The sequence below is a fragment of the Polypterus senegalus genome, chromosome 4 (genome assembly GCF_016835505.1).
Source record: "Polypterus senegalus isolate Bchr_013 chromosome 4, ASM1683550v1, whole genome shotgun sequence".
NCBI lineage: Eukaryota > Metazoa > Chordata > Cladistia > Polypteriformes > Polypteridae > Polypterus > Polypterus senegalus.
In genome coordinates this window covers 252,997,692-253,024,144 of record NC_053157.1, presented here as the reverse complement: position 1 = coordinate 253,024,144, position 26,453 = coordinate 252,997,692, and the positions used below count along the sequence as shown (strand labels likewise).

Below are 26,453 nucleotides of genomic sequence, written 5' to 3'. Positions count from 1 at the left end.
TTTATTAACTTCCAACAAGAGATAACAAATTTTCGGTTTGTAATATATGTGCAATAAGAAGTCAGTCATGGAGGATTCTCTGCTAACACTTTCAATAATGCAAACCTTATTCAGCATATGAGAAGTCAACGCAAACGGGACTGGTGTGAAGAAAAAGCTGTTCATAGGCTGAGGCGACCAGCAAGCTTAGTCTAGCTCAGTCGCCTACTCTCACTTGGCCTCCAAAAATGGCAGCACTCAGAAAACTCAGCCTTATAATACTGACAGCAAGAATTCTAAAGTTTTCCTGTGACAGCAAAAACTTTGGAATTCGTAAGCCTGGACAACCAGCCACTTTCAGTTCTGGAAGATGTAACCTTCCAGATCATTTAGATCCACAATTCCATCTGCCAGTGTTTTTGATGACTGATTCATTTGTATAATTAAATTAACCAGACATTCATTATTTTGACTAGAATCCCTTTTATTAGTCTTTCAGTGAATGTGTTGGTAGGTGGGAGCAAAGGGATGCAGCGTTTTACCAAGCTGGTAAATAAATATAAATTGTTATCAAGTGGATGTCGATTAGTTAGACATTGAAATCAGCCCTTGTTATGGTGTATAAAACCTACAAATTATTCTCTATATTTTTATTATATTTAACTCAGTCACAACAAGATGCATTCAGATGTAGGAGACATTATAATTCAAAGGCATATCCTCTTCCCTTACACCTGACTTTTATAACAGTAGTTCATAGTATAGTGCTAAATTGGTATTACAGCCTTGGAAAGGAAGACTGAGCCAAAACCTCAGGCTATTGATTACTTTATGGATGGACATCTGGGGCAACAATTTGGTTTACAGCCTGGGAAAGAAGGACATGAGGCAATATCAAAAAACTTTATTATCTAGAAAAAGATAGATTAAAGAGTTTGAGGAAAATTCATCCATCATATTGACAGCCAGCCAATCAGGTGCATGCAACAATCATGTGTAGTGAAACCACGGCATGAAACTTTATAATAAACATGTCTCATTTGAAAGTAATGTCAGAAGAACACAAACAGTGACGACGGAATAGCGACGTCAGAGAAGAAAACTAAGACACCTATGACCGGTTTTCATCCGATCCTCAGTTAACAGCATTTTCATGAACATTGATTGCTAAATCAAATGCCACCCTGGGCATCCTTGTCATCTGTAACTTTTTCCATAAGCTTCTTCTAAAGACTATGCATATATGGTATATCCAGACTTTTCTATCAGTATTTATTTTCTATTACTCTTTGTTCCAGTGGAATTTTTATTATTCCTGTAATAAATACCATGCTTCTTTTCTGTGCTTGTCTTAATGTCTATAGAGATTGATTGAAGTAATAAGTTAGATTTCATTGAGCACCTGGTGCAGCTGGATATTTGCCATTACCTCTGTGCTGTGAGGTTTATTAAGGCTGCGAGAGCTCCACTGAATAGTAGGGAACAGTATGTAAAGAAAGTATTCTTGGCTGCTAAATGGCCTATAGTCAAGAGTGCTGTGCCTTTGTATGTTTCAATGTATTCTTGTAGACCAAAAGTATTATTTAAGTCTGAGATATCATTAAAACATTATATGTTGTTCATGCCAATAATAAGTAAGTCTCTTGAAGTGCTGAGTGACAGGCTATGTTATTCCTAAAGCAGCTGTGTGGTTTAAAGTGCTAAAAGTTAATCAGCGTGTGTATGTCATTCAATAGGCACTGTGGTGGTTAGGGTCTGTGTGTATGCGTATAGCTATGTATGTGTGTGTTCATCTTAAAGTGCAACAGTAGACCAACCCATAAACAAACTTGACGAGTACACTTACCCTTGAGAAAAAAAGGTAAAGGGTAAGTAAAGTGAAATACTACAATAATACATTTTTGGCGCTGCGAGCGGGGTTACCGGAGTAATCATGTGTTGCATTTTTGTGTGTTTCGTTACATTTTTCTAAGACAGGGATGGATCGTCCACAGGTGGCGAATATGCTGTAATCACATGCTGGCATACAGCTGGCACATGTCAGCGTGCATTAACAGCATTTCTAAAGTTTTTTAGGTGTACGGTAGAATCAGGTGTTAAAGCTGCGTTTTTTCCACTAAAAATAGAGGCAGAAACCCCAACAGCAACGTTAATGGCAACGTTAAACATAGCAACAGCAGCTGTAGAGAGTGTAGAATCGGAGGCTGTTGTGCTTTCTCTGTGGACAGCGGAGTCAGCCGCAGCAGCCGCATTAGTCAAAGACGCAGATAGCCGTCTCTGCATAAAACGGAGGCAAAGGCGGCTAAAATAGAAAACCCACACTTCTCTGCTGGTCAGACAGGTTGTATTTGGTTAATAATTATAAAATAAATAGATGAGAAAGAAAGAAAGATGAAAGAAAGATCAGTAATACCTGGCCAAAAACTCACGAGCAGCTAGCAGTACGTTTAGCGATGTATAAGAAGAATGCCATACAGATTAAGCAACAACCACTCAGTGTTAAAGTACATGCTTTAATTGCAGGATCTTTTGACACTGAGAAATGGGTAATAAATGCAGGAGAACTTAGTTTGTTGCAGATCGCTGCACTCTCATATCTGCTTGCTGATAAGAGAGCCGGTTTTGTTAAAAGTAAAGGACGCACAGATGTTACGCTGCACACAGGAGCACAGTTTATAGCAGTGCAAATTGCTGATGGGGCAGGAGGCAGTCACTCAAGTATGCTGCTAGTTGTGCAGAAAAAAACAGGCAGAGGTGTTTTATGGTGGTGAGGCGAGCATCTTGGTGAGAGCAGCTAGCAGCAGCAGAGAACAGCGGGGGAGGAGCAGTTTTCAGGTGTCAGTGAGGCCAGCGTTTGAAAGGTGGTCCCCTGCAATTGAGATAAGCAGTGTGATAGTGGAGACCTGCACAAACTGACAATTGTTTTAAGGAAAGGCACATTTTTAAACTTTGATTTACATTTAAAACTGAACATTGATCCTGATAACGTTAAAGGTGAACAGCAGTTACAGGCTATAGGGTAGTGAAACATCCAACAATAGCAGTAGCAATGAAGCTGGTTATTGGCAACACTCCTTTCACACCCCGTGTTGATTAGTGCTGCAGAGTAAACAATATTTACTTTATATTGGAGAGACAGTGTACAAGGAAAGCTGCTATAATGCGAGGGTGACTTGTATGTGGTAATGAAGGAAAGTGTAAGTGACAATATGGTGTGCATTTGTTTAGTGATGGTCAAATGCAGCAACTGGTATAAAAAATGGCATATGGTAGTATAAAAAACAGCCAATTCCAAACTGTAAGTGAAAGTAGAGGAGTGAAAGGAAAAGAGTAGTAGTGTTTTTCTTCCATTATTCTTTACTGCACTGCATTCTCTGTATAATTCTGACGTTTATACAGCATAAAAAATATGTTACACCAATAGTTAATTCACAATGTTTGGTAAAGTAACCAGTGCGAAGATAAAATGTGATATAGAAATTGAATGTGGAGCAGCTGGTGGGTTTGGATAGCCATTGTAAACTGCAGGGCATGAGCTGAATAATGGGTCTGAAAACTAAGTGAATTAAAGAAATGGAGGAAATGAAAGCAAAGCAAGTGTTTGTATATTAAAGCTTCTGAAAGTATTTGAATTAAAAGTGAATTTGGAATGGCCATTTTAGCAGTTAGTTGGTATGAAATTCTTATTGGTGTTTCAAGCAGCAGATTCATATTGGGAAATAAGAAAATGGAAGGCAGTGGCTTACCATCCAGTTTCTGGCACTCAGCATGTAGAACAAAGGGGTGGAAAATCTAAATAGTGAGCCGAGTTGAAAGCTGTTCCTTTGATGTTAAGGAGGACATACTGAAAGGCCTGTTCACACTTACAGCTGGGTAGTTTCACATGAGCACCAAAGCAGGAAGAAAGATAGGCATCACATATTTTTTTAAACCTGTCTGATAACTAGAGCTCTGGGAGTCATTGTGGAGCAGGTACAGAAGGCAGGTATTATAATAAAATATGTGAGCACTCTCTTTTGAAATTAGAAATGAATATTATTTCAATCACTCGGGCTAGGTGTACAAGATATAGCAAAGTGCAGCACTGTTAATAATTACATCCGATAACAGAGTCTGGATTAATAGTCTAGGAAGAACAACATCCAGAAAATGAGAAACAGTGGCACTGGAAAAAGGACATAAGACTTGATTTGACTGAAAGCCAGAAAATATTTTCTTGCATCTATTTCTATAGACCAGGGGTGGGCAGATTCAGTCATGGAGGGCCACAGTGGCTGCTTACAACCTTCTCCAAAAAAAAAAAAAGTAAGGAAATTTGTCGCAAGTTTCCCTAGAAGCTTCCAGAAAGACAGGTTCATGAACATTAAGTACAGAACTCAATGTGTTATAAAGTACATGGGGGTTGTGAGAGTTGGAGCCAATAACTTCAGAAAAAAATTTTGATCTTGCAGCTTTCAAAACTTTCCGATAACACAACCAACTTTCTCTCAATATTTCAAAAGAAACTTGCAGCCTGTCCTTTTTCCACCTCTGCTCAGCTCTCCTGCATTCCCGTCTATATGCACGGGTATTAGCATTTAACAACAGCTTGGAGATGAGCTTTAGTTGCCTACTTTTTAATGGTGCCACAGAGTCCAGAGCAGTTTGGCAGGCAGAATTAAATTGAAGTGTTAGCTCCTCAGTATTGGAAAACACCGAGGGCCGTGAGGTGACTTCATAACTAAAAAGAGCAGAAAACTGAGAAGCAGTGGAAGATCTAAGAGCACGGCAGCGCCGAACAGGTGCATATGGTTTAGCAAATTGACAGAGAGGAACAAAATCAAACGGTAATATGGTCCGAAAATACTGCATCACCAATTTACAAATTAAGAACAGATACACCGCGAGAAAAGACAAGATCCAGCATATGCCCATATTCCTGAGTGGGACCAGTTACAGACTGAATTAGACTAAAAGAATTCATTGAATCTAAAAAGTCCTTCACCAAAGGCTTCTCGGTACAACAGACATGAATATTAAAATGTATGTTTAAATGTATTCTTGTAGACCAAAAGTAATATTTAGGTCTGAGATTACATTAAAACATTGTTGTTCATGCCGATAATAAGTGAGTCTCTTGAAGTGATGAGTGACAAGCTGCGTTATTCCTAAAGCACTTGTGTGGTCTAAAATGCTGAAGGTTGATCAGCGTGTGTGTGTGTCACTAATGGGGCACTGTTGTGGTTAGGGTTTGTGCGTATGCGTATACCTAAGCAATTGTGTGTTCATCTTAAAGTAGACCAACGTGAAAATGAACTTGACGAGAACGCTTACCCTTGAGAAAACAGGTAAAGGGTAAGTAGAGGGAAATTCTAAGATAATACAGCCCTCTTATTTGCTTGTTGGGTACAACAGAATGAGCCTAGTTTTTAGACCTAAATACAATACTAATTATGCCTAATAAGCATTGAATGTGAATAGTCAGTACACAGTTACAAATTCTGTAACAGATATTATCATCATAATGATTAGGACACATATTTCACAGATGATTGCAAATCTCAAACACATAAACTGCTCAGTACCGGTGTCTCAACCACACAGACTTAATCGGAACAACAGACGACAGCCGATAAATCCAAAGAAATTCCCCGCCAACAGAACTGCAGAATTCATGAAGAAACTGTCAATAAAGATAAAAACGATATTTGAGTCAGCAGCATCACAGATGAATCTTTATCTCGGTGAACCTTATATCACAAGAGATGCTGGGTCACTAGCTTTCTGGAGGACCAATAAAAGTCGTCGTCCTACCTGTGCCCTCCTTATAACTCCTTAGACCTCTTATATCATTATATCATTGAAAGATGTGGAGAAATTAATTCACGCTTTTGTTTTTAGTCGACTTGATTACTGTAACTCACTCCTCTCAGGGCTACCCAAAAAAAGACATCAATCGTTTGCAACTAGTGCAGAATGCACCTGCTAGAATCCAAACTAGGAAAAGAAAATCCGAACACATTTCTCCACTTTTGATGTCACTACACCGGTAACATTCAGAATTGACTTTAAAATTCTGCTTATGGTTTATAAAGCCTTAAATAATCTCGCTCCATCTTATATATCGGAAAGTCTGAAACCTTATATTCCAAATCGTAACCTTAGATCCTCAAATGAGCAAAACTTAAAAGAAGTGGTGAGGCGGCCTCCCGCTGTTATGCACCAAAAATCTGGAATAGCCTGCCAATAGGAATTCGCCAGGCTGATATGGTGGAGCACTTTAAAAAAACTGATAAAAACACATTACTTTAACATGGCCTTCTCATAACTTCACTTTAATTTAATCCTGAAACTCTGCATATTCAATTCATCATAATAACTATTCATGGTGGCTCTAAAATCCGTACTGACCTCTACTCTCTCTTCTGATTCTTTTTGCAGTTTCTTTGTGATGTCGGCCTGCGCCACCACCACCTACTCAAAGCATCATGATGTTCCTACATTGATGGACTAAAAGCCAGAAGTCTACATGACCATCATCATCAAGTCCTTCCGTGAGAACCCTGAAAAAAAGAGGATTGTTTCATTTATGTGAGGTAGAATGCCCAGAGGGGACTGGGTGGTCTCATGGTCTGGAATCCCTGCAGATTTTATTTTTTTCTCCAGCCGTCTGGAGTTTTTTTGTTTTTTCTGTCCACCCTGGCCAGCGGACCTTACTCTTATTCTATGTTAATTAATGTTGACTTATTTTATTTTCTTACTGTGTCTTTTATTTTTCTATTCTTCATTATATAAAGGACTTTGAGCTACATTTTTTATATGAAAATGTGCTACAGTCAACCCTCGTTTATTGCGGTTAATCCATTCCAGACTCGGCCAAGATATATGAATTTCCGCAAAGTAGGATTCTTTATTTACAAGTCGAATATTTTCGCAGTTAGAGCATAGAAAACCTGTTTACAACCTTCTAAATACATTTTCCAACATTATTAGAGCCCTCTAGACATGAAATAACACCCTTTAATCAAATGTTTAAACTGTGCTTCATCACAAGACAGAGATGACAGTTCTTTCTAACAATTAAAAAAATGCAAACATATCTTCCTCTTCAAAGAAGTGCACGTCAGGAGCGGAGAATGCCAGAGAGAGGGAGAGAAAAGCAAACAATCAAAAATCAATATGGGCTGTTTGGGCTTTCAAGCATGTGAAGCACCGCACGGGAAGCATATTGGATATCATTGAGGAATTTTATTTAATATGTAATAAGTGCTCTGATTGGGTAGCTTCTCAGCCATCTTGCAATAGCATCCCTTGTATGAAGTCAACTGGGCAAAGCAACTGAGGAAGCATGTACCATAAATTAAAAGACCCATTGTCCGCAGAAACCCGCAAACCAGCAAAAAATCTGTTATATATATTTAGATATGCTTACATTTAAAATCCGCGATAAGAGTGAAGCCACGAAAGTCGAAGCACGATGTAGCGAGGGATCACTGTATATGAATTAATGTTGTTGTTATACAAGTGGGGACAGCAAGGATCTGTTCAGTATGGCAGCACATGTCAAGGATGACAGGAGGACCAGACTGTCCTCAGAACATGCAGAAATGCTTATATTCTTAGACATGTCTTTTGTTTTGTTCAGCTTGTTTTTCTTCCATTATGTGTGCATTACGGGTAAATGTTTTTTGTGTATGCTGCATGCATTAGGACTTTATTATGGAAGTGAAATGTGAAGTTTATGCATGGCTAAAATATATAATAATATATGTGATGACACTTACTGTACATCCTCTAGAACCTAATCTGGCCTAAAACATACAAATATATCCGCTTATGTTAGGGGGGCACAGTATTTAGCTCAGCTGCTTTATTGGTCAGATGTCCTGGAGTCAAATCCTGCCCACAGTTGGTCTACAAAGGGGCTCTTGATTGGCGTTTCTGGTTACTCTGGTTCTTCCCCTCATCCCCAAAAACATGAATTTAAGTGGAGTGGTGACTCCAAATTGACCCGATGTGACTGTGGGAGACGGAAGTGCCTAAGATCATCTCCAAGTGAAGATTTCACACCACTGCCAGCTTGTCCAGGGCATGCTAACCCAGCAAGTTTAGGCTGAGAGCAGAACACAAGATGCTGAAAGAAAACCCTGAGACCCCCTGAATGTCATCATAGCTCGTACAGGTAGCTCTTGTCACTGTTAACGTTAAAGTGCACGAGATTCCCATTAGAAAGATGAGGCACATACCATGTTTCCCTGAAAATAAGACAGTGTCTTATATTAATTTTAGGTGCAAAAAAATGCACTAGGGCTTGATTTCAGGAAGGTCTTCTTTTTATCTTTTTATCTCCCTTGTTCGCTCGTGTGTATGTGTGTGTCTCACTCTCTCGCTGCACAGGGAATGCACAGGACAGACTGAACATGTGCAGAAATCATCGGCATGCACAAACTAAAAGGGACGTATACAGAGCGTGTGGTCGTGAACAGATGCAAAAGTTTGGCGAATGTTTTGGACGTAAACCGATTTGTACATGTTCCGAGACGTTCGTGAACTGAGGTTCCACTGTACTTGTAAAAGCGCCTTACCTTATAGCCAGGGCAGCTTCTAGGCTAAATACAGCAGCTCTCAGGACAGATGGAAAAATGGCGGATTAGCGGTTGGTCTTATTTTCGGGGGAGGGCTTACTTTCAGGGAAACACGATATTAGTTGTGCAATGGCTTGAGCAAATTCACTCTCATTTAGTGCACAGGGCAGATGATTTCATTGTTATTTATTTATTGTTCTGGACTTTTCTGCCTTAACTACCACACAATTTAAGAAATATAGACGTCTTTAACAAAATATGACTTCTGATATTTTCACTGAACGTAATGTGCTGTTGGCCTAACATATGACACAGCGTCAGTCAAAGCTTCATGATGTTCAAGTCATGAGCTCAACACTTTAGATTTTTCCTTCACCCAATTTTCTAATTTACTATTTACTAGGTAACCAATTAACTGTGTTTTGAACTCTCATTTCAATCTTCTATAAACATCAAAGCACCCACCGTTAGAATTTATAAATGCTCTCTTTTTTATATTTAATTACATTACTCACTTATTCCAACACTGCCAGGTGACTCTTCTCCTTCTCTCCCATTTTCCTCGGTGATTTTCTCTTCAGACTCTGATAACTCTGATTTCAGCTCTGCAGAATTCTCCTGCGTAGCCAGTCGTCCCGTATTAGTGGACCTGGACTGTAAACTGGATGGAGATTCTTCACAAGCCTCTTGTTTGAAAATATCCTCAGTTTCATGCTTTTGAAGTTCAAGATCAACAGAGAAATCATTCAAATCCTCAGCTTTAATGGTAACAGTCACCCACTTACACTCCTCCTCCTCCTCTTTAAAAACTGAAATTCTTTCTTCATGATCCTCCAGCTTCACACACACATCCTCTGGTGTGAGCCGCTCACAGTCTTCTTCTTTAATGTCCACCATTCTTTCATCAACACCATCTTCTTTGGCAGAGGCCATGCTCTGTGGGAAACTCTTCTCTCTCCAAGCGTCTGCCCTTCTCTTCTCAGATTCACTTCTCACATGGACAGCCCTGAGCTGGAGGCCATTAGACACCTCAGTGTATGGCCATGTGAAATGGGAAAGCCCTGTGGAAATAAAAGTGGAAGAAATAACCTCATATAGTCAATAAAAATAATGAGCACACTTCAGGATCACAGTGCCCTCCATGAGGTTTGGGTCATGGACATATTTCTCTCGATTTCCTCCTCTGCCTCACAGTTTAAAATTCCAAATCAAACAATTCAGATGTGATCAAAGTGCACTGCAGACCTTCATTAAAGGGGATTTGCATACATTTCAGTCCCACCATGTAGATATGACAACACTTTACCTACACGGCACCATCATGTTTGGACACAGCAATGGCAGGTCTATTAAAGACGTCATATTTAGGGCTTTGTTGGCTACAGACTGACATGAACGTCAAACAGGAGGACGGGGTCTTCACATCATTGACACATTCACATGTTTCAGTGCTGGAAGTGTTGTAAAGACAAAGACCATCAGAAATTGTGATACAATTAATTCATTCATTCTCAGATAAGTGGACCTGGAGCTCCTCAGAAACTACTTAGTGATAATGGTGGGGAATCAGTGAGATGGCAGAGAACTTTAACATTGAAACAAAGACCACCGCTGCATACAGTCGCTGGGGTAATGGACTACCTGAGAGACACAATGAGACACTCACAGCAATTATACAGAAAGTGATAAAGAATACTGGATGTGACTGGTTAGTGCCAGATTAGCGCCACGGGGCACTAATGGTAAAGAATACCACAGACAATATTTATGGGTACAGCTCATATCTGCCGGTGTTTGTCTGAAATCCAAATCTTCCTTGTGTTCTCATGGACAGCCCTAGAAGGCACCACTAGGAGTGTGTCAGAGGAGCACATATTCCAGCGTTGGACACTCCAAGAAGAGCATTTACTGAAGCCGAGTGTTCAGAGCGAATACGGAGAGCACTCCAGAGACAGGTTAATTCTGAAAATGATAAATCTGAGACAAAGTGGACGACTAAAGAGTGGACCGTGCAGAATGGAAGGGACCTGCAGATGTCACTGGACAGGATGGAGTTGTGAAATGTGTCAGACGTGGAGGTGCTCTTGGAAGGGCCCACCATTCTAGACTACATAAAGTCAACGGTAAAGGTGACAATCGACATACCACCAGCAGTGAGAGAGATGGAGAGATTAAACTAACATTACAGAATAAAGTATTAGATTGGGCTGGCAAAGCAGAAATTGATATAATTTAGAGTTTACTTATCCTGACAGCACTGCTGACACTGAATAGTTTGTTGACACATCAAGTGTGGATAATCTGCAAGTTGAACCAGAAACTAATGAACTGCAACTATGGGACTTGTGTGTGGAAATCACGGAGATATCAGCTGAGTCAGCAAAGCAGGAAGAGAAAAGGAGCTGGGAAAGAAAAGGAGCATCCGAGGAGGTGGAAAACCACAAGATGGATATGCCTTTTAAAAAGAGACTTCAGCAGGAATCGTACCTAAAGACCACCTAGTGGCACGAGGGTCTGAGGGGCAAGATAGGAGTGGGCTCAACAGGGATTCACCAACATGAGCATCAATCTGCTCACCAAGGTCTCTAAGGCGGCACTGAAACTTTCCACAATGAGGACAGACAGTTGAGCTCAAGCCCATAATAGTCGAGTCGCGGCTCTGCTTAATTTTAAGCTCTGCAGCTTTCAGATTTTTATGGCTTCATATACTTGGAGGCAAACAGCCCTGATGGGCTCACCACTACCCTGGATGGAGTCCTGATCTTCATTTAACACGGCCATCTATAGTAAGCAAAAGTATAAAAGTGCACAGAAATACTGAAAATAGCTGAAAAGGATAAAAAAAAGATATTAATTAAAATACCATTAAAAATAACACAAACCAAAAACTGTAATGCCACGCCAACTGTAGATTTTACTGTATCCCTTCAGCAGTAGCTTGTATAAGGTTTGTGTTTTTTTTTAATTTCCCATTAAACAAATCAAAGTCTCCCTGGTGAAACCGCACGAGCATCTTTCCCGATAAGAAAATATACAAAAAAAAAAAAAAAAAAAAGTCATTTAAATTATTTCTAAAAGGTCCCAGTATGAGACAAACTGCTGGAAATGAAACCTGAACGCGCCCTGTAAAATTACATCGTGCGACGCCACTTTAACAAAGTTTGCTGATGACGGCTTTAGAGGAAAAAACACAAAAAACGCACAAAGCTCGAGAAAAATCAGAAATGAACGACGGGGCCGTGCGAGAGAGCGCGGCTGAACAAGCGCGTGCCCGACGGACAGCACAGTTCGGAGCATGCGCGAAATCAAAAGGCGAAGCATCGCGGAAAAGTGCACGAGTGCGAAAAGGGCAGAGCAATCCCGAGTTAACGCGCCTCCGACAAGTCAGATGTAGCATTACATTTCACGGGGCACCGACCGGAAAATAAAGTAACGAATCACCAGCTAAAAGTGCACGACCCCCGTCATCCACAATAAACACGTGAAGATGTGTTTTGTTTTGCTGTGCCGTCTCCTCCACCATACAGCGCTCAATCTTCAACACTTAATAGTGAATCGCGCAGCGTCAGGCACCTCCTCAAATTTATAGTCTAGCAGTATGTCGCGGACTTCCTCATTGCTGGCATTCCCATTCGTACACGATCGCCACGTTCGACTTTGTCTCACCTTCTTTCTTTTTTTATGGCTGTGAAGAAGTCGGACCGCGAGGGTCTCATAAGTGCAAACTAGTTATGGGCTGCTCGGTACTGACTTGTCGACACCGAGCCGAGCTTTCGAAGCACCGCTTCCAAGCTTGTTTGACTCTTGCGCCCGTCACGTGATTTTGAGGCACGCTTGCGTCATGACGTCATTCATAGCCGCGCCATAGCCATATACCGGTAATAACTAGACGCCTCGTGACCACCAGAATCGTACGTCAACGTCGCCACCATATTGCGAGTGGCACTACTGTGGCCTGAAGTAATGGATAAGATGTCTCACACATATGCTGCTTGGGAATTTACAAACCGCTATACGCTCCAAACCAGATCCCGGGGATTACATTTCATAGGTAAGGCTGAACAATTGTTTTGGTAATATTTGGCCATTTGAAAATGTTACTGATATGGGAGGAATTGTTTAATAATAATAATTATTATTATTTAATAATTGACATTATTAGTGTATAAATAGATATAAATATTTGCGTTTAAACGATTTGCCAAAATCTGTTGTATGTAAACGATACTGTTTTAAACGTTATTGTTTTTTCATAAGAAAACCCGGTTTCCGCGTCTACCTGCATTAGTTTAAATGGCACTTTTGCCACTCGCATTAAGGCTGGCGTATCGTGTCGACTGGGAAACACAGAGAATGCGGCGTCTATCTATATATGTCTATGATCTGAGCAGTCAGCTGCCGATTGGTCAGCCACCTCATCTGCTGAACGATTTTGGCTCAAACAGTAAAAGCAGTTGGCCCTGCTGCATCTGTAAGGTGCGCTGACGCGAGTTTAAATTCTAGTTGGGCCTCGCGTATGATCTCTGCCAGAAGTTTTAAAAAGAGTTATGTAGTAATTGTCTGTAAGTTAACAAATTCATTTAGATGACATTATTAATGATTCACATGGGGCACTTTGTTTCTTGTTGTGTAGTCTTGTCCACCTAAAATCTGTAACAAATGAATATGCATTTATTTGCGTAAGACATCACATATTATAACAATCCAGCGTCACCCCATGTCGATCATATCAGAGAGGCTAAGAAACGCATCACCAAAGCCGACTTGTATCTGCGCACGAAACTCCTCATTAAACGTTCTTAGTATTCAGTGATTCTTTGATCTGTAGCTGATTTGTGTTATTGATTTCCAAAACGCAATGTGAGTAAAAGCGAGCTCTGCATAACTAATCACAACTGTCTTTAAAACAGAATCAGTGCAATCGACAGCATCTTCTGCAATTTAGGGAAAGCCTCGGGAATTTCTGCGTTAATGAGACAAAAATGTTGTAAAGAAACTTTGCGAATTCATCCAGAGGTGGACATAAAGATCACTCAAGTACTGAGAAGAAGGAGCAGCTGGATAAGCACATCTGGAGCCAAACTTTCTAAAAACATCTGACTTTGTCAGCAACATCCGACCTTTATGAATGCATCTTGTCAAAGGGGGGTAAATAAGAAGTCTTCCGAAGTGCAGCACAACACAGTAAATCATTGATGTAAATAGAATTCTTGACAGTCTAAGCTTTTGTCGTTTCTGTTTTCTTAAACCATCTTCAGTCCCACAATCCCCCGCAGTCACTGACACGTTTAACGTTCTCTGCTCCTCACCTGTCGTGTTACCCAAAGCATCAACACGGAGTTTCATTCAAGGCTTTACCGTCCGTCCTGTCACACACATAAAATAAGACACACACTTCGTCTATACGTGTTCAATAATAATAATAATAATAATAATAATAATAATAATAATAATAATAATGAGACAAAGCTCAAGATGGTAATATTTATTTGAAGAGCCCTCATGGCATCAGGGTGAGGAGGTGCCTTGTCACCCATTACGTGAACTCGTCTGCCATCCCTCACTTACACTGGCACGCGTTACACTTGGGGGGCAAATGCAATGGAGAATACCGACAATGTACACCTTCAGAAGTGGAATAAATCGACTGTATACTGAAGCATTCCATTGTCAAACGTAAAAATAAAAAGGAGAGCATTCAGATAAATTATATATTATATGTGTTGTTACACTTTTATTTATTCTCACCAAATTTTACATATTTAAATGGAAATGAATATGGATAATATATTTACAATAATTCTGATTAAAATGCACTGTCAAAATATATTAATGAACAAACTGAGACACATTGGCCTTTTATCACAAAGCGTGTGCGCTGTCATTTAGGACACAATGCATTGTTAACGTCACGCACTCTCTACTGACGCGATGTCACGAAAACACAGAAACAGCGCAGTCCATGAAACTCACAGCCTCCTTGATTTCTGACCTCATGATTAGTTGTCAAGATCATATAAATAAAGTCATTTTAAGAAGATGACAAGTCTGCTACAGTCAGTTCAATAAACGCTCCGTTTAAAATGTTTTCATATACAGAATATAAAACAGAATCTCAATGAAGCGGGACTCGTGAGTAGTAACGAATAATATGTGACACTGAGAAATTATAATTCATAATAAAAACTGCGACTTCCTAAAACGGACACTGTAAACGTAGACATTTCAATAACTCTTTGAGGAGGCTTGTGTGTTCATTTCAATGTCGATTTAAGAGCTCAGTAAGCCACCTGTTGTACTAAACGGCCGCTCAAACAACACTTAACAGTAAATCGTCTAACAACTCAATATAAGACAATGAAACAAAGAGGCTGCGCCGCCGACAATGAAGGCTCACGCTGTCCTGCTGCGTGTTTGGAAGGCGCGGATTGGCTGAAACTGTTTATAGCGAATTGTCCCAAGATGGAAGTGCCGTATAGCGATCAGCAACGAAAAGACACATTTAACATTCAACCTACCGACAGATTTTACATACAAGAACTGTGGACTGGGGACCCTGGGGAACTCAAGGATAATTTAATATAAGAATATAGCAAAACATTAATAGCAACACATTTCTTATCAGATCATTATTAGTTATGTAAATTGTGAAGTATCAATTCAGTATCACAAAGATAGTCAGACTTGCTGCTGATTGAAACTTATGTTCTCTATTTTAGTTCTTTATTGAACCCCAAACACCCTTTTTATGTTACTTTTCAGTTTCCACCTACGGCAACTCCAAAATACCAAAAACACAAACATACAATCTTAATACACCACATCAACCCCCTTCAATTCTGTAGACACCCGGTAAAACCTGTTTTGAATGATATTAAACATATTATGCCATACAACTGAATTCACCAAACTTTCCCAGTGTTACCCATTTAAAACATAACATCTGAACACCTTCCCATTGACATCAAACATATCTAGCTGGTTGTCTTTTCATGTCCTTTCTCTTTTTTAAGGATCATAGCCCTTAGGTGGTCTAATCACTCTCTGAGATCTACGCAGAGCTGAAGACTCCTCCACAAGTTCTGTTCAGTCATTCAAGTTTAAGCTGACAACAACGGCAGCATCACTGTTTACTTCTTCCTTATGAATTATCCTGGATGATGCACTGCTGTTAGTGTCTGGAGTCTCGGTCTGTGTTTTATCAGCTCCTTCAGCAAGTGGCCTTACTGTAAAATGAGGTCTCAGTTCATCACAGTGTCTCTGATAAGTACAATCCGAGTCACTTCCTTTAATTTTTTAAGACACCAGTCCCGTTTGTTCAGTTACTGTCCCAGGAATCCACATTGGTCCACCTCCTGTGGTGTTCCTAAAATATACTGCATCATCTGCACTGAATGACCTGTTTACTGCATGTTGGTCCAGATGTAACTTCTGCAGCGACTGCTTCTTTCATACTGCAACAGCAATATCAGGCTTAATAAAATCCAATGTGGTTCGAAGAACAGGAGGCGGACCTGTTGTGCAGTTAGGAGGAGTGTGATATTACATTAAAAATAATGACGCTTTGTCTTCAATATCTATAGTGATAAATGTGCCAGCGTTTTAATGCCAAACCTTTCAGTTCGTCCACTGGTGGCTGGGTGGCAGGAGCGCTAGTGATGTGTCAGATTCCATTTTGCTTCACAAAAGTTTGAAACTCCTCTGAAGTGAATTGTGTGCCATTGTCTGTAACTATGTGTTCTGGCAGACCATATGATGCAAACAGCCATCTCAGTCTGGAAATTGTTGCTTTACATTTAATATCTGGCATCCTAAATACTTCAATCCATTTAGAATAGCCATCCACAATGATCACAAACATGTTATTTAAAATGGACCTTCAAAGTCAAGGCGTAACCTTTTCCAACAAGCACGAGGGAATTCCCATGTGTGAAGTGGAACTTGTCGTGGCATCTTTTGTTCAACCTGACAACTCTAGCACTGTTTGCAGACCTGCTCAATTTCGCAGTCTATTTTTGGCCCCCATACATATTTGCGAGTCAGGGATTTCATTTTCACTCTTCCTGGGTGTCCATTGTGGAGCTCTGCTAATGCTGCTTCTCTCAGTTTCAAGGGCACTGCTACCCTCATTCCCCATAAAATGCAGCCTTGCTCAATTGAACGTTCATCTTTTCAAATGTCATATGGTTTTCAATTTTTCACCTTCCATAATAAATCTGACAACCTTGAACTACTCACTGTCTGTGTGTGATGCTCTTTAACTTGCTGTGCCTTTAATGGAGCATCTTGTGAATGCTCAACTAATAGGGAGTGAATCTCTTCAGACAAAGCCCTTGTTGTAGGATCACACGTTTCTGTAAGGGGAAATCATGAAAGTCCATCGGCATTGCCATGTGCCTCCAAGGATCGATATTCAATTTAGTAATCATATGCTAACAGAAGGATGGCCCATCTCTACATACGAGCAGCAGCCATTGGAGGTAATCCTTTGTATTCTCCAAATAAACTTAGCAGCCGTTTATGATCTGTAACCAATTGAAATTTCCTTCCCCATAAACACTGGTGACATTTCTTGATTCTGAAAATCATGGCGAAGGCCTCTTTTTTGATTTGCAGGAGCCAATGTGTGAGATGACGACACAATAGGGTGCTCTACTCATGATGGCATAGAGGGTTGAATCTCAGCTCCAAGGCCGTGTGCAGAAGTGTCACAAGCTAGGATCAGGGGCAGACTTGGGGTCATAATGCACAAGGACTTTACCACACGTCAGCAGCTCCTGACATTCACTAAAAGCATTTTGTTCCCATTGGTTTCACCTCCAGGACACGCTTTCTTTTAATAGTTCATATGAAGGAGCCAGTACTGTACTTTGATTTGGCACACATTTGTCATAGTAGTTTACTAGTCCTAAGAATGATCTCAAGTCCTTCTGACAGGTGGGAGCTGGAGCTTCCTGTATGGCTTTAACTTTGTCTGCTGCTGATGGATTAATCCCTTTACTGTTTAACACATGACCCCGATACTCAATTTGCATCTTGCCAAACTCACATTTGATCTTTTTCACCCTTAAACCACTCTCATGGAGACGCCCCAACACCTTCTGAGGGTTTACTAGGTGCTCGTGTTCAGTTTCCCTGTAACCAACAAGTCGTCCAGATATACCACAACCTTCAGGTCTTTCATGAGATTCTCCATTATCCTTTGAATAATTGAAGGTGCAGAACTCACCTCATACGGTCACCTCTTGTAAACTAACAATCCCTTGTGCATATTCATGGTCACATTGTTTTCTGACTCTTCATCCAATAGCACCTGTTTATAGGCTGAGGCAATGACAATTTTTGAGAAGATAGCCCCACCACGAAGCGTGGCCATGAGCTCCTCTATACATGGCAGGGGATAAATCTCTGTGGTACAGGCCTGATTTGCGGTTAACTTATAGTCTCCGCACAAGTGAATTGAATTGTCCTTTTTTAAAATGGGAACCACTGGAGCTTGCCATTCGTAACATTTCATTGGTGACATGAAGTTGGCTTTCTCTAACCTGACCAGCTCCTCCTCCTCCATTCTCTCCTTCACTTTGGTGGAACTTCAGGGTTTACTATTATCGTAGCCTTAATACCAACTGCTCTTTGAAAACATCTTTATCACAGTCCAGCACTGCCTCAGTCGATTCAAGATGTGGTTTATCATTTTGACTGATCATTTTAATTGGCCTCCAATTTAATGTAACTTTGCGGAGCCAGTTTCTCCCACATGAGGCAGGACCCTCGCCCCTGACTACAATGAGTGGTAGTTTTTCATTTTGTTCTTCATATTGTACAATTGCTTCCCATTTTCCAAGAACAACAATATTTTCCCTGTATATGTTTTAGTTTTACATTAGTAACTTCCAAAGTCTTTCCAGGGAACATTTCCTTAAATAACTGATCAGGCATAATTGACACACCAGCCCCCGTGTCTATTTCCATATCTATACCCTTACTATCAGTCATAAAGGTTGCTTTGAATGGTTGTTTCTCTTGCTCTGTTTGTACTGTGAACATGGGCTGTTCACTCGGTTCCATTTCCACACATTTTGTACTTTTTCCAGCTTTCTCGCCTTTATTTTGCTGCCGTGGCTGCGTAACCCTGCAGTCTCTTTCAATATGACCGATTTTCCCACAACTATGGCATTTTACATCTTTAAATTTACATTCATACGAGATGTGGTTTTTACCGTTGTGACGATGATGCTGCCTCTTCACCATCTGACCAAGAAACCGCACACCATCTTTCTGCACCGCAGTCACAGAGTCGTCCTGTCGCCTTAGCTGCTGTGTGTCTCTCTCTGTCTGTCTGCCGTCTCCATGCTGAGCGCCATCTCAAACACTCTCGCGAACGTCACATTCGTTTCTGATAACAGCGACTCTCACTTCGAATCCCACTCACAAATCGCTCCAAATTCACACAAACTAGCAATTTACAGCACATCGCTTCAGCTCTGCCGCATACTGAGTTAGCATCTCACCAGCCTTTTGACTGCAGTGATTAAAACGGAATCTCTCCGCAGTTACCAGCAGTTTGGGCTCAAAATGATCCTTTAGTATTTCCACAGTTTGAAGAAAAGTGTTTTACTCACTCTGTGAAATCTGCGTTATGACTCTTTAAATCCTCGTCTCCAATTTATGTGATGTATCAATCCAGAATCACAAAGATAGTCAGACACTCTGCTGTTTGAAACTTATGTTCTCTACTTGACTTGTTTATTGAACCTCAATCACCCCAAACACCTTTCATGTTACTTTCAGCTTCCAACTACGGCAGTGGTTCTCAATCTGTGGAATCAAGAATCAAAAATATGAAAAAAAAAAACTTCTGTTGAAACCAAAACAAATTAACTGAAACTACATTCTGATACTAGAACAATAAATATAGAGTTAGATAAATGTCGATAAAAGTTAAGTAGGTATGATAAAATATGCATCTACATTTAAAAAAAACTGTTTCGATTAAAACTGTTATGAAAACTTGGGTTGCAAATACTCAAATGCTTATAAACGCTGAAGTACGGCAACTCCAAAATACCAAATAACACAAACATACAGTCTTAATACACCACAGGCTGCTTGACTTTTGCCACACTATTTGGAAGAAACACCTGCGTATGGAAAGGTATTAGGGCCACGGAGAAGAAAATAAAAATAAAAATAATAAGGACACAGTGAAGAAAAGAAACAAGTGTATGTCGAGATTAAAGTCAACATGCTGACTTTATTCTCAACAGTGATTGCCACACAGAATCCATTCCCTTTATGATATTCCTGCTCTCTGAACATTTAGAGTGCTAAGATTAAAGCTGATATCATTTATATCATGAAATGCATTAAAGTGTGTATTAAACATGGGCAAGGGGGGCACGGTGGTGTGGCGGTAGTGCTGCTCCTCCGCAGTAAGGGGTCCCCAGGTGTATGTCCAGTGTAGATAACCATTATGGAAGATGTGATGAGGCTCCATAAAGCTGGGTGTATGACTGGGTATCGCACCGGTTTAACTGCCATATCGTGTAAATGATGGATTTGTGATCTGGTGGTTGGAGACACGAGCACAGAATTCAATGGATGTTCTTCTCAGTGGGATTTCTTTATTGCAGGATTGCTGTCTCTGTCTGACATACCAAACCCCCCTGTTGTCATCCTTCCTTTTACTTTCTCTATATAACCAATCACCACACGATAAACGTCTTTGTGAAAGTAAAACTAGCTATAAGTCGAGGACACGGAGAGTTCATAATTTTAAAAAGTTTTCCTTATACATATTAAATTATGCCATCCATTCAGGTCTGCGCCCATCCTAGCAAGCATCATGCGCGAGGCAGAAACAGGGTCGCATTTCCCATAAGGCCAATTTAGGCCATATGGGCGCACATTTTTTCAGTATTATTTTGGAAAGGCCATATAAAATGCTGTTTTTTAAATTTACATCCATATACATTTAATAAATTGAGTGGTACATTTATGTTGCTCATCTCTACAGCTTGCGCTGTCTTGCTCTGTCACAGGCAAAAAGCACGTGTTAGAGGAACATTCCAGATTTGGCGTTACAATAGTGATTCCAAGTGATTCATTACACTCATATCGCTTGACCTCTACATATCTACTGATAGTAGGTATGTAAAATATATTGTTACTACTTTTATACAGTGCAACCGGAAAGTATTCCCAGCGCTTCATCACTTTTTCCACATTTTGTTATGTTACAGCCTTATTCCAAAATGGATTAAATTAATTTTTTTCCTCAGAATTCTACACACAGCACCCCATAATGACAACGTGAAAAAAGTTTACTTGAGGTTTTTGCAAATTTATTAAAAATAAAAAAAATGAGAAATCACATGTACATAAGTATTCAAATTATTTGCCATGGAGCTCAAAATTGAGCTCAGGTGCATCCTCTTTCCCCTGATCATCCTTGAGATGTTTCTGCAGCTTAATTGGAGTCCACTTGTGGTCAATTCAGTTGATGTGACCTGATTTGGAAAGGCACACACCTGTCTATAGAAGATCCCACAGTTGACAGTTCATGTCAGAGCACAAACCAAGCACGAAGTCAAAGGAATTGTCTGTAGACCTCCGAGACAGGATTGTCTCCAGGCATAAATCTGAGGAAGGTTCCAGAAAAATGTCTGCTGCTTTGAAGGTCCCAATGAGCACAGTGGGCTCCATCATCCGTAAGTGGAAGACGTTCAAAACCACCAGGACTCTTCCCAGAGCTGGCTGGTCATCTAAACTGAGCGATCAGTGGAGAAGGGCCTTAGTCAGGGAGGTGACCAAGAACCCGATGGTCACTCTGTCAGAGCTCAGAGGTCCTCTGTGGAGAGAGGAGAACCTTCCAGAAGAACAACCATCTCTGCAGCAATCCACCAATCAGGCCTGTATGGTAGAGTGGCCAGACGGAAGCCACTCCTTAGTAAAAAGCACATGGCAGCCCGCCTGGAGTTTGCCAAAAGGCACCTGAAGGACTCTCAGACCATGAGAAACAAAATTCTCTAGTCTGATGAGACAAAGATTGAACTCTTTGGTGTGAATGCCAAGCGTCACTTTTGGAGGAAACCAGGCACCGCTCATCACCAGGACAATACCATCCCTACAGTGAAGCATGGTGGTGGCAGCATCAGGAACTGGGAGACTAGTCAGGGTAAAGGGAAAGATGACTGCAGCTGTACAGAGACATCCTGGATGAAAACCTGCTCCAGAGCGCTCGTGGCCTCAGACTGGGGTGACAGTTCATCTTTCAGCAGGACAACGACCCTAAGCACATATCCAAGATATCAAAGGAGTGGATTTAGGACAACTCTGTGAATGTCAGAGCAGAGCCCAGACTTGAATCCGATTGAACATCTCTGGAGAGGTGCTGCCAAGAGGAATGGGTGACACTGGCCAAGGATAGGTGTGCCAAGCTTGTGGCATCATATTCAAAAAGACTTGAGGTTGTAATTGCTGCCAAAGGTGCAGTGACAAAGTATTGAGCAAAGGCTGTGAATACTTATGGACATGTGATTTCTCAGTTTTTTTATTTTTCATAAATTTGTAAAAACCTCAAGTAAACTTTTTTCACGTTGTCATTATGAGGTGTTGTGTGTAGAATTATTAGGAAAAAAATGAATTTAATCCATTTTGGAATAAGGCTGTAACATAACAAAATGTGGAAAAAGTGTTGATGCGCTGTGAATACTTTCCCGATGCACTGTATACTGTTTAGTTTCCTCAGGGCCATAAGCCTGAAAGCCATAAGTAGAAAAAGTTGACGGAGTGTTAACCAAATTATAAGACGGGTCTGAGATTTTTATTACAAGACATGCAACATACACAACTTATGGCCTGTTTATGCAGCATCACTTAATACAAAAGACTTCAATAAAATTGTATAATGTCAGATGAGAATCGATGTAAATCTTTTGCATTTTATGCCAATTTTATTTGCTGTTTTTCGTATCGAATACTCCATCTGGGTGAATAATTTGAAGTTAGCAAAGAAGTAATCGTCAAAGTGGCTACGAGAAAAAGGACTACAAACAGTTTATCCAAACGCTGACATTTTATTACGAATGTTTGTCTGCACGCCAGTGACGAATTCCTCGGCTGAAAGGTCTTTTTCATCTCTGAAAAGAATCGAGAATCATTTAAGATCTACGAGGCAGCAAAATAAGCTGAATGTCCGGGCACTTCTTTACATTGAAGCAGATTTAACACGATCTGTCGACTTCAATGAAACAATTGAACCTTTTCAAGGACAAAAGCGCGAAAGGAAGAAATTTAATGGAAAGTTTTTTTTGTTGGTGTTAATGTTATGCAATGTCATAAGTAGTGCAGTTTTGAATTAAAAATATAATATGGTTCAAAGATTATAAAGATTGTATTAAGTGTTTATATACTTCAAAAATAAATTATTACATATTACATTGAAAATTATAAATCAACTTTTTTAGGGGGCGAGGGGGCACAGAATTATGCTTTGGCGTCGGGCGTAGAAATGTGGAAATCAGGAACAGTTCATGAACGGGGCGCCAACTCATCGCTGGGTGAACACGAGCAACACTTACACTAGCAAGAAGCAATTTAGCAGAACAAACCAAATATCATACATGAGTTTGAAAGGAAACTGAAACACGCCGAGCAAACCTACCAAAAAAACTCGCAAAACTCAAGGCAGGACACACCCGGGACCCCCTTCCTGCGAGACAGCAGCGCACTCCCCACATGTTTAATAAATACTTTAATTCATTTCATCATATAAATGATATCAAGTATTTATCTTAGCACTCTAAATGTTCAGAGAGCAGGAATATCATGAAGTGAATGTGTTGTGTGTGCTGATCGCTACCTGCGCCTCCTCTCAGTGCAGAGGAAATCGAAGCTCGTAGCGATTAACAACTGGCTCGGTGAACACTTCATACAAAACATCTGTAGTGCCGTGCGAGGAAAGAAAACACGCCAGACAACGTCTTCATAAAACAGGCGAAAACTACTGACTGTGTACTGAACGGCCTTAAACTTTATAGAACTGGCACCTCTGCACTCGTCACCCCGCCTCCTCCCACAGTGCACTGCGCGTGAATCGTGTCTTTAGAGGCGGAGCGCCGCTAGCCGCAGCTTCACATTTAATGTGCTGCATTAGTTATGACCGGGTGGAGAAAATCTAGGAAATTAAACATTGATTTAAAAACGGAGTTTAGGACATGGCAAAGCTAAACCAGAGAGAGAAAAAACAAGGGCTTAAAGTGGAAATGTCGACTGTAACATCGACCTAAACGGCGAGAATGGAGTGGAAATGTCAGCTTTATTCTCGACATACACTTTTTTTCTCTTCAGTGTCCGTATTTTTTTTTTTTTTTTCTTTTCTTCGTGGCCTTAATACGTTACGGTAAGTCCAACATAAAATTAGTAAAATTAGTAAAATAAAGACGCTATATACTGTAAAATAAAGATTGACTGGTAAACAGGCAAAGCATGATCAGAACGATAAATAAGCATGAGCCTAATGAAAGAAAGATTTTTTTTAGTTATAAAATTTACCTTTAATTAAACATCAGCAATCATGATAAAGACCATCAAACCAAAAGACATCAAAAGAGTCAAATCCTTCTGTAACCTCTGACTTTGTACAATGCCGTAGTAGCACACAGTCATTAAGTCACAATAGTCAAACATCCTCATTAAAATACTAATTTGCATTCATTACACACCACTGTTCAACAAAAGTTTATAAATTGTGGCTCATCTTATAAAACGTATAATCTCCTAGAATTCTCTGTTTTAATTGTGTCCTACAGAAGCCCCCCAAGTCAGACTCTCTGTCTCTCTTCATCGTCTCCTTCCTAGTCACATTAATTAATGGCCACCTTCTCCTGACCCCATTAAATTTTTGCTAACCTCACTAGCAGTGTCTGCTGGCTCAGATACCGGGGTGTCCTGATTGTCATTATCCTTAATTAGTTTGGGGTCGGCATTAAGCGAATCGCTGATCAACTGGACCAACGCAGTCTGATCGCTAAGCGCCGTCTTCATTCTGATCAACAGAAGCCCATCTGCTACTACAATAATAAAACATTTCCTTAAAAAAATGAAAGATGTCTTGTCTGTATCATTCCTAAATAATCTTCCAGTTACAGAGGCGCAATCCCAGTCACTAATACATCTACCATGTAGACCCCCACCCCCTCAAAATAAGAACACATTCCACCTGATTAATTTAATATTTAAAAGTTTAAACCCCTAATCCCGCAATCAACAACCACAATAACAGTTGAAATCCTCACTCAAATCGATTTGTTTCGTTATAAATATGAAACAAGATGCCCATTTACGTTTAATATCTTCACTAGGGCTGTGTGCCCCTTGGCCGCTTATGGCGATCAGACCCAACTTTGTAGCTCGCCTTGCTCTCTGTCGCTCCACGGTGGAATATTCTGTTAAAATAAAAAAAAATAAAAAAGAAAGAAAGAAAAACAGACTCTTTGGGGTAACAATTCACACTCGATGGACGTGGGACCCAAACGCACGCATGTTTTATTATGGGGCGGCACCATTACTGTTTTTAACAGATAGGATGTATATAATATATGTTTATTATGTATGTATGTTAAATTGGTGTCACTGACATGAGAGTATCAATGTATTCTCCTAATGAAGATGACAAATATATAGAGATGTATACTGTATGACGTACGGCTCTGAAGAAAAAAGAGCGTTGCATGAAAACATTGCACAAAGCGAAGAAGAGATATTGATGAGAAGAGAGTATTAGAGGTGTCGTCACTCGTATACTACTAAAGCTCTTCTGTGCAGCATTATACATTATAATGGTTGGCATTTGTGTGATGTATAATTTATACTTTTGTTTCTTGTCACTAAGTAATATAGGGCACAATCATTTAAAAATGTATTGCTCATCCACATTCATTTCTCTGTCAATTCTATCGAGTTTTTGAACTCCGCTGACACCTCATGTTCTTCAAACGGAGCTCAATGAATAAAGAGTGGAAACACCGAGCAGACATGCGCACTGGCTAATGAACCGTCATGGCGGTCGAAGCGCTGAGCAGACCTGAGCAGTTAAAGGAGGCTTTGTGAAGCCTCAACACACTCGAAGGCATTGAGCTCGATATTTGTGAGAGTCTCTCTGACACTTAACTCTTTAGTTATATTTTGTAATTCTTATTGATACTACACACTTAAGTTGATATAGCTAAGTGATGGCCTGAAACGACAATTCAGGTAGTTGCTGACAATTCATTATTGTTATCGTGGATTGCTGTGTTTTCCTTTGTCTGAAACATTGTGTCAAAGATATATTGTCAAACGTCAACTTTATATATAAAAAGATTAGATAAACTGAGCAACCTTTTTATGAAACGCTTAATTAATTTCTTTTCACACTCCAGGGACAATTTAAAATGTACCTAACCTGCATGTCTTTGGACTGTGGGAGGAAACCCACGCAGACACGGGGAGAACATGCAAACTCCACACAGGGAGGACCTGGGAAGCAAACCCGGGTCTCCTAACTGTGAGGCAGCAGCGCTACTTACTGTGCCACCATATATCCATCCATTTCCCAACCCGCTGAATCTGAACACAGGGTCACGGGGGTCTGCTGTAGCCAATCCCAGGGAACAAGGCAGGAACCAATCCCGGCAGGGTGCCAGCCCACCACAGGATACACCTATGCAGACATGGAGAGAACATGCAAGCTCCACGCAGGGAGGACCCGGGAAGTGAACCTGGGTCTCCTAACTGTGAAGCAGCAGCGCTACCACTGAGCCTGTATACTGTGTGTATATATATATATATATATATATATATATATATATATATATATATATATATAAATATTTGTCTTCATTAGGAGAATACAACAATGATACTCTC

At 40.3% G+C, this 26,453-nt stretch overlaps 2 protein-coding genes across 3 annotated transcripts in view; one reads left to right on the top strand and one right to left on the bottom strand.

Moving 5' to 3' along the window:
* LOC120528477 (zinc finger protein 502-like) overlaps positions 1–26,453 on the bottom strand; it is a 691,287-nt gene that overhangs the window by 2,008 nt on the left and 662,826 nt on the right. Inside the window, exons 1-2 of one of the 2 annotated variants that reach the window (XM_039752648.1) lie at positions 12,210–12,355; positions 9,059–9,604 (exon numbers count right to left, since the gene is read on the bottom strand). In XM_039752648.1, coding sequence (XP_039608582.1) covers positions 9,059–9,476 — 418 coding nt within the window. In that variant the 5' untranslated portion in view covers positions 9,477–9,604; positions 12,210–12,355. Of the gene's footprint in view, positions 1–9,058; positions 9,605–12,209; positions 12,356–26,453 lie in introns of those variants that run through there. The other variant, XM_039752649.1, reaches the window with a different exon arrangement.
* LOC120528469 (zinc finger protein 184-like) overlaps positions 1–26,453 on the top strand; it is a 120,574-nt gene that overhangs the window by 56,724 nt on the left and 37,397 nt on the right. The window lies entirely within an intron of this gene.